Source organism: Bacillus rossius, chromosome 15 (assembly GCF_032445375.1).
Source record: "Bacillus rossius redtenbacheri isolate Brsri chromosome 15, Brsri_v3, whole genome shotgun sequence".
Taxonomy (NCBI): Eukaryota; Metazoa; Arthropoda; class Insecta; order Phasmatodea; family Bacillidae; genus Bacillus; species Bacillus rossius.
The window spans coordinates 3,650,827-3,668,252 of NC_086342.1; the positions used below are offsets into that span (position 1 = coordinate 3,650,827).

At 41.5% G+C, this 17,426-nt stretch overlaps 1 protein-coding gene across 1 annotated transcript in view; it reads left to right on the plus strand.

Annotated features, from left to right (window-relative positions):
• Positions 1 to 327: 327 nt before the first annotated feature.
• LOC134539241 (sestrin homolog) overlaps positions 328 to 17,426 on the plus strand; it is a 230,481-nt gene continuing 213,382 nt past the window's right edge. The window contains exons 1-2 of the mRNA XM_063381051.1: positions 328 to 835; positions 13,816 to 13,881. Coding sequence (XP_063237121.1) covers positions 575 to 835; positions 13,816 to 13,881 — 327 coding nt within the window. The 5' untranslated portion in view covers positions 328 to 574. The remainder of the gene's footprint in view (positions 836 to 13,815; positions 13,882 to 17,426) is intronic.

Below are 17,426 nucleotides of genomic sequence, written 5' to 3' on the forward strand. Positions count from 1 at the left end.
TACATGCAATAGGCGCAAATACACGTTTGACATTTTCGTTAGCATGGCATCCTGTCAGTATTCGGGAGATATGTGGCAGATTCCACAAAAATCTATACCAGCGTTTATGCTCAGTCAGGGGCCGCTAGCAACGAGGTGCACCTACTGCAACCAGCTGACTCGCGCTCGCTATTGAACAGCGAAAGGGAGAAAAAGCCGGTACGTATTTCAGTCGCTAAAATAAGCGGATCAAAAAATCCAGTGCGTGCCGGACAAGGAAACTGTTCCGCGGAAAACGTGATTGCCAAAGTGAAGTTTTGTTATTCACAAATTAAAATAAGTTATTAATTTTTTTGAAATATTTCGAATTTTTCGAGCGCGAGATTCAATTTCGGAATCTGTCCGCAGGAAATGAAAATCTAACGCGTAAACGGAGCGCAAGTCAAATGTGGTAACAACGCTTCCGCGCAATTATTTATTTTTTGGCGTTCCAGTGTTGAGAACATTGCTCGTGGAGTACCGGGTGGAAGTGATCGCGCTTCGAGGTCGGTTTTGAAGGCGCGGAGGCCGGCGATGGAGTCCGTGTGAGAGCGCCATGTTCCCGCGGGGCGACGTGAAGGGGGCGGCGGCCCGGGAGGACGCCGAGCTGCCGTCGCGGCTGTGCGCGCCGCTGTGCTCCCGGGACGGGCAGGCGCGCGGCCTGGCCCTCGCGCTCATCGAGCAGACCGTGGGCGGCTGGCTGGACGGCGGCGCGCCCCTCGTGGCCACGCACCTGCCCGTGCTCCTGCGGCTGTCCGTCGACTGCCCCTTCCAGGACGTGCGCAGCAAGTGCGGGGACATCCTCCGCATCGTCAAGGTCGGCCGCTTGCTTCCACATCTTTCCTCCTTTGTTGGTACTTGCATTGATACCAGTAGCGGATCCAGAGGGGGGCTCAAGCCCCCTCCAAAAGCATCTGGGTCCACTATTGTTTTAGTGTTTGCCTTGATAAAGCGTAGCTTCAGCTGGGCCAAGCCCCTCCCAAACCAAAATCCTGGATCCGCCACTGATGGATACCAGTGTCCAGGGGCGTAGCCAGGAGGGGGGGGGGGGGTTAGGGGTTCCAACCCCCCCCCCCCCCCCCTTAGAATACAATCTTTAGTTAATTTCTTATTCATAACTCAAACAAATTTCATAAAAATTAATAAAAAAAAATTACCATTACAATATTTAAATTTAAGTACCGAAAACTGCTAAAATAGCACTATTTTACACCTTAAAATCCAAATTTTCCCGGGGGAGGACCCCCGGGCCCCCCGCTTTAATACGGGGGGCCATGCTTCTTAACACCCTCCATACACAAATCCTGGCTACGCCACTGGCAGTGTCACGGACTTTACATAATTTCCACTGTTTCACTTCCCATTGGCCAACTTGCATTGATACAAGTGTCACGCACTTTACATCATTTCCACCGTTTCACTTCCCATTGATCAACTTGCATTGATACCAGTGTCACGGACTTTACATCACTTCCACCGTTTCACTTCTCATTGGCCAACTTGCATTGATACCAGTGTCACAGACTTTACATCATTTCCACAGTTTCACTTCCCATTGGCCAACTTGCATTGATACCAGTGTCACGCACTTTACATCATTTCCACCGTTTCACTTCCCATTGGCCAACTTGCATTGATAACAGTGTCACGCACTTTACATCACTTCCACCGTTTCATTTCCCATTGGCCAACTTGCATTGATACCAATGTCACGGACTTTACATCATTTCCACCGTTTCACTTCCCATTAGCCAACTTGCATTGATACCAGTGTCACGCACTTTACATCACTTCCACTGTTTCACTTCCCATTGGCCAACTTGCATTGATACCAGTGTCACGCACTTTACATCATTTCCACCGTTTCACTTCCCATTGGCCAACTTGCGTTGATACCAGTGTCACGGACTTTACATCATTTCCACCGTTTCACTTCCCATTGGCCAACTTGCTTTGATACCAGTGTCACACACTTTACATCATTTCCACCGTTTCACTTCCCATTGGCCAACTTGCATTGATACCAGTGTCACGCACTTTACATCACTTCCACTGTTTCACTTCCCATTGGCCAACTTGCATTGATACCAGTGTCACGCACTTTACATCATTTCCACCGTTTCACTTCCCATTGGCCAACTTGCATTGATACCAGTGTCACGGACTTTACATCATTTTTACCGTTTCACTTCCCATTGGCCAACTTGCATTAAGCCATACATCCCCCCTCCCTTTTTTTTAGCCACATAATAAATATCTTGATGTAAACTTGACTCTAGATTTTTATATAATATTTAGGAATTCGGGGGAGAATATACGGGAACGTAACTACACGGGGCAGACAGGGCTTATGCCCCAGGCGCCGCATTTCGTGGAGGAAGAGGGGACGTAATCTGGCAGGGTAATTTTTACAATAGATATTTACTTGAATATCGTAGTGTTAGAGGACAAAAAAAAAGTTGAAAAAAGTTGAAGGCCAGATGTACTGAATTATTTGTATTGAAAAATGCATACATGTATATCGTCACATATTTCAAGATGGCATTTATCGCATACCGTCCAATTTGCGATGTATTTGAAAATGAAATAAATTTATTTATTTACCATATAAGTTGAATTAAAAATATTTGGAATGGTGGAATTAATATTATGTGTCGGGAAAGGTTTCGATTTTGGTTGTTTTGAACAAGCTTGAGTTCTTACCCCGGGTGTGAACTAGTCTAGTTACGCCCTTGTCCTGTCTCCGCCAAGTCTTGCACCGTGGTTGGTCCAGTCGCCACCACTCGCCTCCCCACTACTACGGTTGCCAGTAAGGGTCGCCCCCCCCCCCCCCCCGGTTAGTTATCGCAAGAACGTTTCCGTGAGTCGGGGTTTTTTTTTTCTGGGTGCTCCCATTTACCCCGCCCCACCCGCGTATTCACCATTCGGCCAGTGCTCCATTCTCACCACCCATCACCGTCTCTACCTCGATGTGACTAGACTTTACTCCCTGATTCATTCATTCATTCGATCACCGTGTTGTTTAGTTTATTGCATCCTGTAGGTCTTTTTAGTCTGCTTAAAAACACGATGACACAATGACGATTAAATAAACAAAATCTAATATTTATTTTCATTTCCTTAGTTTGTAAAACTGTTCCCTGTCTGTAGTGAGTGCATCTAATCAAATATTTCCATATCAGTGTACTTAATGTACACGCGTTAAAGTATTACTTCTTTTTGCTTTAAGACACTGAAGTAGGTATTTAAAAATTTATTGTAACAAAAATTACTTAAATTAGTTATTAATGTATACATGTGTATAAAATAATATTATAGCGTTACGATAAAGAAATCAAATGTCAATTTTTATAATCCTGTAATCTATAATTTAAAATAAGTAAAGAAAGTTTCTACTGCCGATTTTAGAATTGTGGCCCTGTAGCTGACGGTAGATAGTGAGGAAAATATGATTGATTATTGTGATGATACCAAAATCCTAAGGTTTTTTTTTAACTTGAAAGTACTCTTTACTATGACGATTTTAATCTACCAAATATATTCCAGGGCATTTCACTGTCAGAGTTTCATTTGGCACCCCAATACGTTTGATATGTCCCCTATTTTTTATCAAAGTGACTATAATATATTGGTTTATGTTCATACACGTGGGTCCGCCATCTTCCTGTGAAAATTTCGTTGCATAGTGCGCGCGCATCGTAGAAATTCACTCTCATCATTTTTCCATAACGCGTCTAAAGAAGTATAACATTAAAAAGTAATCCACTGATAGCGACGATCTTATATTGTGTGTTTGCAGTATCTAGGCCTATACGTGAGTCAACTGGAGTTTTTGAGTAGAGACATTCGTATAGTGTTACTAATATAAATGTTTAAGAATACTTTACACTTTATCGATGTGGTCATTCTAATGTTTTACAGTGGCCACATTGCTTGCTTTTGGAAAAACAGCATAACTCCAACGCTGTGCGTCATATACAACTACGCCAGCAATGCCGGGACTTCAATTGGAAATAAATTCATATCGGCCACAGTCGTTCAGTGACAATAAGTCGTAGAAATTATGAATCTGACATACTGTATTGTCAATATTCATTTATCGACATTTTATAAAGTTGTACCTAACGGGATTCTTGTTTAGTAGTTTTACCATTTTCACTCAATCTCTAAAATATATCTTAAATGGTAGAAAAAAAAGTATTTTCAGAAATATTTCTGTAAATGCATTGTTATAACTTATCATTTTTGACTAAACTTGTTTGAGGGTATACTTTTCCGTACGCGTTGCACTTTTTTTTTTCATCGACCTTTACTTTTTTTGTGTTTTTGTAGGAGTCCAATCATTCTAGTGGCTGCAATTTAAAGTTCATCGCGTGTACTACTTTAAGATAAACTATGGGAGTATGGGAGGTGGATTGTTACGAAAATCGATTTTCGAGAATGAAAGCATTATAAAACGTCTTGTTGCGACCCACCGACGGGAAACAAGAGTTTCGTAAATGATGAAAATGTTCACGTGTAAAGGCCCTTGCAAAAATTCCCTTTACTGTCCCCGTGCGTAAGGAAATTTTCCGCTTCAACGGTCAGAGACTAGTGGCAGCCACCATAGAGTCGAACATGTGACATGTCACGTGACCTGGTGGAAACCAATAAGTGGACGTGTCTGATGCCCTTTCTACAATGGCCGAATACCGGGGGGAAAAAAATCAACCATCGCGATTCATTTTGCGACAAACCAAATTTCAAATTCTTATACCTTCAAGTTGCTTCTGCTATTGATTCACAGTTTTATCTGACCCAATGATAGACCATTAACCAAATAAGTATAGAGTCACGGTGTAACCCATTTAGACGTCTCACAAATCAGCAGCCAGTGAACAGGATACTTTTTTCCCCCAGTATGTAGATGATTGGGGAGTCCAATCTTGAAATCACTGAACCCGCGAATTTTCCAGTCTCTAACAATGGCGCGTAAACGTAACAAATGGCAACCAATAAGATTAAATTTCAAGGTCACGAATTATAAATTTAACTAAAAATAATATTCTTCGAAATCATAGCACAGGATTTACATAAATAATAAAATTAAACGACAAAATAATAATAGAACATGAGATATTATTGTACTTGAAACGACTTCTTAACGTATTTAGAACATAGTAGCTTGGCTTCTGGGTTGTAGCTGCGTCCTTGGCGAATAACTCACCGACGTTTAGGTCGACATTGCAGTCAAACATCATCAGGGAGCAGTTTCAGTAGGTAAATGCTTTCTGATGATGGCGACTGCAATGTCGACCAGAAACGTCGGTGAGTTATTCGCCAAGTCAAATCGATGGTTGTTCCAATCGAGTGGAAGAGAGATAGATGCGGCGCAAGCGTACAATGAGCGTAACGGGACACAGCGTAACGGGACAATGTGCGTAACGGGACACTTTTTCGTGCGTGCAGCCGGCGTTCATCGCTTTATTAGACTTTTTCACGTCAAAAAATCCACCTATTAAATGTAGCCCGGAAAATATTGTTACATTTCTAGACACCTATAAAAACTACGACCTGCTGTGAAACGCTCGGCATGGTGATATGCCTTAATTGGCACTTTCGTATCTCTGGAAAGTTTTATTTTACAATTTGCATTACGTGCCAAGGAGGAAAATACGACTATTCTAAAAATACAGTACAGCCAGCGCAAGTCATTCTTGCGCGTGACCTTGAGGGAAGATAGTTGACAATCGGATGGTTGCTTTGAAGGAGAGGGGGGGGGGGGGAGGAATTCCATTGAGTCAGCAGTTTTTTGATTCAGCATACCCTCGTGAGCTGCTAACCTAGCAATAACTTTTTTATCGGCTCTCCGCTGCTCCAAGCCAGTTGCTCACGTGTTCGCATTTCGTCGATTTTGAGAAACAGAAAAGAGAAGAGCAAGGGTTTCGGAATGCCTACGTGAAAGTTAGGTCTTTAAGCTGGACTCACTGGTATCCGTCACGTCCGTCCGTCATTCAAAATGACATTCAGCCAATCAGGTGGCTCGAAAAATTCCATTCGTGGCGTCCGTCAAAACCTTGCCAAGCTTTGACGTTCGACGGACGGTTGAAATAGTATCCTCAAATATGTCTGAAAGGCATTACCTTTATTTTAAAGATTTTTTTTTATATATATTTTTAGTTTGGTCATTGGCTAAACTGCATCCGTTTATGTTTCTTTGACTCGTCTATTAACACGTTTTGAGTTGTAATATTTGAAATAAAAATTACCTGAGACATAAAAACGCAAAAGTAATTAACAATGCCAGGTAATTTTAAAAATATATTTAAATTAATAATTTAGAGTTGATTTAATGATCTATAAATCCTTAGCGTACGTGATCGTCATTACAAGAGAAATTTCTTCGAAAAAAAATTGGTTGTCTGTAAAGTCGGTTTACGGACGATAGTTTAACGTGACGTCATAACAAAACATTGATGAAATGATTGCATACTTTATGAATAAAATTCAATCATTTTTATTTTAATAATAAAAGAATAAATACTTGAAATTATACTAGTAATCAGATTTTAAAATGCAAGAATAATTAAACTTTATTGCCGAAATTGTTGTTGTAATAAGCAATGAAAACCACATTAACTTTTCACTTCACTTTATAAACAGTCGAGTGGAAGAGAGATAGATGCGGTGCAAGCGTACAATGAGCGTAACGGGACACAGCGTAACGGAACAATGTGTGTAACGGGACACAGTGTAACAGAACAATGTGCGTAACGGGACACAGCGTAACGGAACAATGTGCGTAACGGGATACTTTTTCGTGCGTGCAGCCGGCGTTCATAGATTTATTAGACGTTGTCACGTCAAAAATAAGCCTTGGTAGTTGTCAACAGCATCTGCGTGGAAGAATATTACGAGGGACGAGCGGATTATTGTGGATCGCGCGGCCTGTGGACGGAGTCGTGCTTTACTGCGTGATATTCAGAGACTGGATAAATTCACTTATTCACATCGCTGTAAGGGCTGTGTGCGCCCTTCTGCAGTACACGCGCGCACTTTGGAAACCAATCTCAAGTGCAGTTTTATTTTACTTCGAAGGGTATATGCACGTTCCACGTCTTACGAATCAAAACATGCGTTCATCTACGATTCTTGCATTGATACTGAAAAAAAAAAAAAAGTGCATGGATCAAGGTTATGGTTGATTCTACCACAAGCTTATGATGGAATAAAATTGTTGGAGTCCTTGAATGATTGAATCGTGCTCTTTAAAAGAGCGTTGTGATTTGCATATGCTTGTCTGATGTATTTAAAATAATACATAGGTTGCAAAACTATTAAATAATGTGTAGCACCTAAATGAAAAGGAATTGGTAGACCTTGGAAAACGTAATGTTTAAATACCAACATTTATGTTATTTTTTGTGTGACCATGTGTGTTTGAATGTATCAGTTCATTCTTCAAGTATGTTAATGGTACATTTCTTTTTGCGTATTTACGGTGTTTATAGCTACCACTTTCAGTAGAATCAGTTTGTGTGAATTGCACTAGATGGACATTTATATAAATTAATATCGCGATTTTACGAGCCAAAGATGGTTATGTATTGTGAAGCATCTAGGTTAACCTAAAATTATTTTAGATCATCAACGAACCCCACCTTCCATCTCTAATAAAATCCTATGAAAAGCCTTAAGTTTTATGTCATTAAAACACGAAAATACAATATTATACGTATATTTGTATTATAAAGCCCTAGATCGTGAACCCGAATAATTCGGTAAACAGCCTAGATCCTGATACGGCTAGGGCCAAAACACAATTTCTTTGGATTTATGCTTTGTGGTTGGCAGTGTCATAATCGTTGGTGACCGATTTCAGGGAAATAAATAAAGGAATCATGTTTAATCTGGGAGCGAAACGAATGCAGCGAATGAAAAAGTAATTCGACTTTAAACTGTGGAAAAAAAATCATTCGAGGGATGCGGTGCGAATACGTGATCGATTGATCGATAGCAGAAGTCGATCGACGGCGTGTTCGCGGGCCGCGCGGGAGACCGCTCTCCCCGTCAACAAACAGAACAATTACCGCGCTGCTGTGATTGGTCCGACCTTGACTCGCCGCCGCGCGGGCTGGGGAAGGTCAGTTGTGCCCCTCTGCCTCCCCCCCCCCCACCCCTCTCCCTCAGCTCGTCAGCTCGGTGATGTGGAAGTCCAGAGATAACCGGCAGCAATGAGCCAGTTTCAACAATGGCTAGGGACCGGAAAAATTCGCGGATTCATTTCACGATATGCTAGAATCCAAACAACTGTACCTTTATATTACTTCTGTGATTGGCTTACAGTTTATCTGAAGGACTTTGAGCCCATGGAAAACCTTCAACCAAAAAATTATCGAATCGCAAGCGTCCCAGTCGACAGATGTCACGAGTCAATAGCCAATGAGCAGGTGGTATTTGCCTGAGTATGTAGGGGTTATGGAGTCCATCCTAGAGGTAATCGAAAGCGCGAATTTTTCCGGTCTATAACAATGGCTCGACGCTGAATAAAACTTTTTCAAGCTATAGCAAATGATGTCCATAAAAGAATGTCCCAATTTCGATACATAACAGTTTATATTTTAAACTAATTACAACAAATTATACATTAAATTGATGGTGGTGCCCTTTGGTAACTAACTTTTTTTTTTTAATTTTAAATGTGGCGCTCTCTAGCAGAATACACTGACACTAAAGATGGCCGACAGTGAGGCTATCTGGTATCAACACCATGAATTAAATATGGCCGACGCTGGTGACTGGCAGTAACACCATGAATTAAAGATGGCTGACTGTGACACTATCTATCAACTAATTTTTGAAATTTAAATATGGCTTGCTCTGGTATCCTGTTCTGAAATTTAAAAATTGATGACTGTGGTGCTATCGGACAAATAATTTCTGAAATTTAAATATGGCTTGCTCTGGTAGCCTGTGTTGGAATTAAATATGGCGCCTTCCGGGAAACTATTTTAAACATAGCGTTCCCTGCCGCACATCATTACTACTAATGGCTTAAATACATACTTGGAAAACATATATACGTACCTTATTTTTTTCTTTGTTCTCCAACTGATCTAGTAGCTGAGTGGTTAAGGCGTGTGTTTTCCAACCTCCAATGCTGTGGCGTCGCTTGGTTCGGGGCTCGGCCTCTTCAATAGAGGGATTTGTGTAGAGAATTAAATTCATCAAGCTTTAGAAATAAGATGGACGCCAGCAGACCAGAACAAGATGGCGGCTTAGGTCGAATTCTAATTTGAAAAATATCGAATTCAGAAGTTCGAATTACAATCCAAAATGGCGGTCGTAACGAAAATTGCAATGGTGACATCACACATATCCAAGATGGCGACCGTAACTTAAGGTGCATTGTGATGTCATCCAAGATGGTGGAAAGTTCTAGAAAAAACTAAATGGCGGAATCCAAGATGGCCGCCGGGGTCGAGTTCAAATCCAAGATGGCGGAAGAATTAAAAGATTAATCCAAGGTGGCGGACGGATCGGCGATGACGTCACAAACCAAAATGGCGGAATCCAAGTTGCGGCTCCCTGGTATGAACGCAGAACCCGCTGCCCATACCTTGCACTACTGAAGTACCCGCGACACACAAGGAGCTCCGGTTGTGTCCGCTGTGCAAAGAGAGTTATGCCCCTCGTGACAGGCTCGTAATGAATGCGGGGCGGGGGCGGGGTCCCGGGACACGCCCTACCTCCCTCTAAGGGCCACGCCCGTCTTCACAGCCGTCACAGAGTGTGCTTGTCAGCGCGACGCCCGCTGGTGCTTCTGGCGCGGTGTCTCCTCTGGACTGGCGCGCGGTCTTCTCCCAGTGCACATGAGCGGTGACAGTGACATCACATGGCGGAGGAATGTTGATAAAGGCGTAAAGCAAGTTCTTCGAGAGCTTTCAACAATCTGTACCGGATGTTTCATGCCTAAAAATTAATCAGATGACACGCGTTTTAACCATTTTCACTCTCCTAAATATACAGTAAAAAACATTGGTTGTCTGTAAAGATGGTTTACGCACGATAGTTTAACGTGACGTCATAACAAAACATTGATGAAATTATTGCATAATTTTATGAATAAAATTGAATAATTTTTATTGAATTATCACTATTTTGTATGGATACAAAGAAGGAGTGAAATGAAATCTACAATTTAATTGATAAATTTACTTTTATTTGCACTCATTAATTCAAATATGTTTATTAATTTAACGAAGATATTATTTTAACTATAACTTTTATACATGTTTGCTATTTAACTTCTTACAATCTGTGTTATTCTGTTAAGGATAGGACGATGATAGGAAAAGTAGGAAACGAATGGGAGTGCTTCAAGTTGAATGTGCCTCGAAAAAGTCAAATCGATGGTTGTTCCAATCGAGTGGACGAGAGATATATGCGGCGCAAGCGTACAATGAGCGTAACGGGACACAATGTAACGGTATTTAAATTTAAATATTGTAATGGTACAATTTTTATTAATTTTAATATGAAATTTGTTTGAGTGATGAATAAGAAATTAATTAAAGATTTGGTGCTAAGGGGGGGGGGGGGGGTTTGAACCCCTAACCCCCCCCCCTGGCTACGCCCCTGTCCACAAGAGGTTGGAATGGGTGTTTGAAGAGTTCGACACTTGTCCGCTAGGGACCACCACAAGTCGATGCCCTAGAGATGGTGGCGATTGCGGCGGTGAATTAACCAACTACCTCAAAACCGTATTATAAATTTTAACCTGGGCTGGCGACTTCTATACAGTATATATATTCAAAGCCATGACTAACTCCCCTCACTGACTATCCTAGACTTGAGCTAGATATGTTGGGCCCAAGGAAAACCTGCATAGACACACTTATATGCGGGAGTGTTCCCCTGTCTGCACGAATGACAATGCAGTGGTTGCGGTGCAGGGGTCGAGGCGTCGAGGGGCGAAGGGCCGGGAGAGCGGGCAGTGGGCTAGGTCGGGCCAAGGTCGCGGCCGTGACAGCGGGTGTCAGGGGCGGCGCGCGGATCGATGCAGCCCCCCGTCGCCAGTGCTGCCAACCAGCTCCTCCCGCGGACCGCCCGACCAGGGACCTCCCGCCCATCGCAACACTTCGTGTCCACGATCATACATACCACGTATTTTCATTTTATTTTTAAATTCAGTTTAGGTGGTAAATAATTAGATTTATCTGCAGTCATTGGTTTTTTTTTTTAATGCATCGCAAGTTGGGTAGTACGCGAAAAATACCAGTTTTTTTTTTCTCTCTAATATTTGACGATATACGTGTACGCATAGAGACCGGAAAAATTCGCGAATTCATTTCGCGATAGGCTAAAATACAAATAGTTATACCTCAGTGCTGCTTCTGATATTGGCTCACAACTCACCTGGATGAATCTGGGCCAATGAGAAACACCCAACCAACGCTTTATCGAATCACAGGCTGCTACGTTGGGGCGTCTCACAAGACAGCAGCCAAATGGGTGGGTGTCATTTGACCGAGAGTACGTATAACTATGGAGTTCATCCTACAGGTCATTGAACCCGCGAATTTTTCCGGTCCCTATGTATGCATCTTTCAATACAAATAATTCAGTTCAGGGGCCCCCTAACATTTGATTGTATTCTAACACCAGGATAGGCAAGAAATATGAATATTATAAATTACTCCGGAAGTTCATCGCCCCCCCCCCCCCTTCCCTCCAATGCTGCACCCGGGGCATCAGCCCCGTCTGACCCCCCTCCCCCTGTAGTTACGTCACTGCTTCCACCCGGCGTACCCCGCTGCGCCCCGCGCCCACAGTATGTCCATAAGACAATGTCCCGGATAAAGATTTTAATAGTATCGACTGTAAGCGTTGTAGTTTTTATATAAGCTGTATCCGAATACTGGCCACCAGAAGTGCATCGTAGTGGACGCGGCCATTTTTCCGTTGCTTCCGAATTCTCGCGAGGGATGCGTCGGCATCCTTACACGATTCCACTAGAATTCCACTCGCAGCTTGTGGATGCGTCTCTGCTTCCTCAAGCTTTGGGATCGTGTTTTATTTTGTTTGTATATAATGTTATGTTAGATTTTTGGCATGAGATTTATTTTAAACGTTATAATCATAATTGACAAATCAAATAGAGACAACTAAAAAACCATATTAAAATTAACGGAAAGCGAATTTAAACTTACAGGGGTATTTGAGTCTCATTATAGGTATTTTTAATATTTTTAGATTCACAACAAAAATTTTATTTTGATCGCTGACATTTATAATAATCGTGCCTCATTATTATTAGGTATTATTAAATATGTTGTTATTTACGTTTTGCTAAATATTCGTAGATATCACGACTCAAAATGGCTACGCGCACATTAGTACGACCAACTGCTGACAGGTGGTGCTAGCAGTAAAAGTATTCGGCTGCTGTCCATCCAATAGAAATGCGTCCTTTGCATTGAGGCTGCATTTGCTAAGGGATGTAGGGATGTGTGTGCTATGGACGCAAACCTGTGTATTCGGATACAGCCATAGTCTCACACGCTATGTATGATTTTTTTATGTATAAAATCTTTGCGGCAGTTTGTAGGAGTAATGTCTTGAATGGAACGGAAGTCGCATGGAACGGAAATGTGTAACCACGTTGCTGCCATCTGTGGTGGATGGCGTGAACCAAAGTTCACAAAGACTAAGCTAAGCGTTAACGTACGTATTAGCTATTTAATGAATTTTTACAAGATGGGCAGTATTTTAATGAATTTTGTAGTCGAAAATCGGGTCCAAAGCCAGGGTTGGTTGTTTTTTTTTTCCCTTCCAAGTCGTTTTCACTTTTATTGGAGCCGTTTCACTGTACTGTTCTTTTCGTTCTGCATAGATAGTTGACGTTGATGCTCTAGAGGCGAGTGCGGAAAATACGCGTTGTTTTGCGTCCAGAAATGTAGTTGAAGACACAATTCGCGTATATATTGATCACGCTCGGCATTATTTTCAAAGAATTCTACGTTAAAATTCGTGTCCGAGTCTCGTATTGTTAGTTTATTCGCAAAGTGAGAACACATGAATTTTGCTCGTTACCGAGGTTAGATGTTTGCACACAACTAGCGAGTACTGGAAGACTTGGTGACATGTTTTTATTCGTTGCTATTTTGTTCTGCCACAACTTGTAGGGAAGCCTTCTTTTCACAGACGAGAGAGCTAAACGTCCGATCGTGCATCTTCGTTTTTTTTTTTTTTTTTTTGTAAAAGGTTAGGTTAGCTACATTATAAATACTTTAAACATTGTAGACGGTTGATTTGGTTACGATAGCTACATAAAAGAAATCATGTAAACGGTTTCCTTGCCCTGGTAGCTACATATTAAAAAGTTATTTGCTAAGAAACCATAAAATTATTTTACAGTATTTTTAATGTAGCTATGCTTACCTAATATAAACAACCATCCACAATGTTTTAAGTATTTATAATGTAGCTAACCTATTCAATCGACCGCAAAATTTAATGCCACACCGGTTTATACAATGAGATAGAACGAAAAACAAAAGCGAGCATGAACTTCGGGGAACTTCGGGTGTGGCTCTCTCGTCTGTGAAATGAAGGCTTCCCCAACTTGTAGGTAACCTACTGTAGGTAACTCTACCCTGATGATGGCGACTGCAATGTCGACCGAAACACCGGTGATATGTTCGCCATGGACGCGGCTACAACCCGAAAGCCAAGTATTGGAAGGTGTGACAGGTCTTCAGCGCATGTACAATGTTGCCAGCACTGAGGGTGTGTGTGCGTGTGCGTGTGTTGCAGGAGAGAGGTCTGCCCGTCTCACAGCCTGTCTCTACTGGCCCCAGCGCCTTCATCCCGCCTGAAGAGGTAGGTGACCAGCCACGCGCTTCTGCCGAGCGGGCGGTGTGCGCGACAGGCGCTAGAAGCTCATCCTTGGAGTTAGACCGGGTTTATAAACTACGCAAGGAAGGCAAGGTGCAAAATGTTCGGAAACCACATTTCACGTTAAAAGTTTATAGTCTACGCATTTCACAAAAGCGCAACGCAAGTATTGTTCAACTTACAACTTTATTGCGTTTACGACAGCCTTTTTTTTTTTTAAAGAAATTTGTTCCGGTAACTTTTAAAGTCTCGGACGTTATTTGCATAGAAGCTCACTAAGTTATTTTAACATATACATCATGTTTATACTTGTTAAACTTTCAAACGATAGAAAATAACTTTTTTCTAGGAAATAAAGTATTGCCAATATCATCTGTTTTCATGATAAATATAAATTATGAAATAAAACCCTGGGTATGTTTGTAAACGACTTTCACTTTCTTGTGTTGGTTGTGTGTTGTGTTCCTTGTGTAGTTTATGAACCCAGCCTCGGTCAGGGGAGACAACGCAACTATACATTTCCCTTCCTTGCAGTTTATTGAAGAAAGCTTCTAGTTTTATCTACTTATGATATTTATTATATAATAATGTTCACAGGCTTTCACGGCCATTGTCTGAAGTAGCTCGGCTTCTGGGTTGTAGCCGCGTCCTTGGCGAATAATTCACCGACGTTTCGGTCGACGTTGCAGTCGCCATCCTCAGTAGGTAACTGTTCCCTGATGATGGCGACTGCAATTTAGACCGAAACGTCGGTGAATTATTCGCCAATGACGCGGCTACAACCCAGAAGCCATGCTACTTCATATTTATTATATTTTGTGATCAATGCTTTAAAAATTCTGTTTCTTGAAGCTTTAAACGGAATTATTGTTTTATTTGCAATTGTACTGTCGTTTATCAACAGCTAATTAAATTATTTTGCAATAATTTTTTATATCCAGACAGTGATACCATTCGCTACGTGACAACAAAGAAGCTGAATGAATGTCTTGGTCCAGAAGCAACATAAAATTTTTGCAACGAATTTTTTTTTTCACTTACTGTTGTTGCAGTCAGAAAATAGTTATTTCGATTTTTAACTTGTCAAGTGAGGATTCTGCTTCATCCGTGATTTTGCTCGCCATAAATACTGCATATTGTAGCAACAATGTGTGAATGATTCAAACAGTTTTCAGGACTTGTAACGTAAACCTTTTAGCAGTAAGTACCACCAACTACAGGAACGTGAAGCACGCATATTGCTCTTGCTTTGTCTGCCTTTGTTACTCGATACTCAGCTGTTCATGAACAATTGCATGCGTGTGTATGCTGTAAAACGATGTGAAGCAATGTGTAGTTCTTCAGCTGGACATTGCTCACAGTCGATGTTTGTGAACTAAATCTGTGAACGAGAGGTAAATTCAGCGTTTTAGGGTTATTTATGCGTGTTCTGCGATACAGATGAAAAAGGTTCTGTCAAGAAAAGCCATCTCAGCGTGAAATTTAGATTTTTTTTTCTGATCGGCTGGTTCGTGTGCGAAAATGACACCTCGCGTGCTGTTGAAGAAATCGTTTCGAAAGGTACTAGCGCGTCTTCGACTTGTGACGTCTGCCGACCGCAGATGGTGGCGAGTATTTTGGACAGAGTAGTCCCAGGAAAACACACCTAAGTGGTTTCTCGAGGGATGTCCGTAAAGTAAGTACCGTTTGGCCATTAAAATAATCTCATGATAAAAAGGATTCTATTGCCGGTTTTATTTAACTACATATCTACTTCACTTTTTCACATAGTCACTAATCAGTTCCAAGCACTTTTCGTAACGTTTCACCAGTTTCTCTAACCCCTCTGTGTAGAAGTTCGCCGTCTGGGAATTAAACCAAGTGACAATCGTAATTGTGTATTTTTTGCAGGAATTGTTAACCCACTTTTCATTAAATCATCAGAATTGAAGCTTTTTTTTTTTCGTTTCAAAAAACAGTAGCCGTCATTTTTTTGACTCGAGTACGGAGATCGTCTAAACGTTTTTTCCGGAGATGTTTACTGAACGCCTGTACTCAGGATACACGCATTGCGTATTGGAAGTCCGTGTTGCCTATGTGCAAGGCGTCCGTTCCACTCGCAGACGGCGAACTTCTGTGCAGAGCGGTTGAAGAAACTGGTGCAGCGTTGCGGAAAAACCTTGGAACTGAGTGACAACTATGTGAAGTAGATACGTAATAAACTAAAACCTTCAATAAGAACTTTTTTCTCACTGAGTTTATTATTATTTTTTGACGTGATAACGTCTTATAAATCGATGAACGCCGATTGCACGCACGAAAAAGCATGACTCATTGTCACGTTCCGCCTGAGCCGGGCGTGCAAGAACCGGCCAACCACCGTGCGAGAAAATCGTCTATAATATCAAACAGGTTAAGGCAGGCTTTTTAAAAGCAGCAATTTAATTTTTTTTATTTATTTGTGCAATTTCGTCATTTCAAATTAACAATTTATTGACATTGATTTTATTTCAGTTTATTTCTATAACTAATTGTTCGTGATTATGTTCAAACAAATTATTTTAATTAAATTTGCAAAAAACTGTAAATTATATTTGAAAATTAAAAAAGTATGCAATTTTCCATCAATGTTTTCTTATGACGTTATCACGTAAAATTATCGTCCGTAAACCGACTTTACAGACAAACCCCCTTTTTTTCTTAATGGCCAAACTCCGGACACCCACTCCCATTCAGCCGCCTGAAGAACTGCTACTCGCGATGTTGACGGCTGGGGCTGGACACGCGACGCTGAATGCTGAGGTGGAGGGCGAGAAGATAGGCGGGAGTGTCGCTGTGACGGCGCCCGCTGCAGGTAAGTCCTTCCTCCCCCTCCTTTAGTCAGAGTAGTAATGGCTTAAGTCTATACGTATTATTTTTACATTTTCAATCACACTGTTCACATAAATATGAATTATACTTATAAAAACTTCCTTCAGAAATCAGTAGCTTTTTTCCTAACAAACAAATAAATTATAGATACTTAAAATAAAGTATAAGAAATATGATAGCTTCAATCGTCAGCCGTTACGAAAACTGAGGAGTAGACGAACGCAAGCGGCGTTGCGATAATTCCGTAGCATCACTGCTGCGACATTTCTACCTCTCCCCTAGTATTTCTCCTTCCGGCCGTTACAACTAGCATACAGCAAGCTACGCCATGTACCTATCTCCCCTCCTCCTCTTGCAGGCTTCCCATTCGACCGCTAGCGCATGTGATCGGAATTTTCGTAACGCTCGAAAATTATAGCCCCCTCAGCAAAGTGGTTGTACTTTAAAAATCAGACATCTAATAGTCACACGGCTAACTATGTTCCGAACTGTTTTCATCCGGTGCCATGTTCACTCGAGCGACGTGAAAGAAAGGTTCATTTCGAACTGTAATCAACCACTCCCCGCATGAGGATATATTGGCAGTCCGTTCAGATATCGTGTGCTGGAACTCGTCTTAACTGTTTGCTTCCCCTTCAAAGCTTTCCTATTTGACTGTGTAGGACCTTGACACATCACCC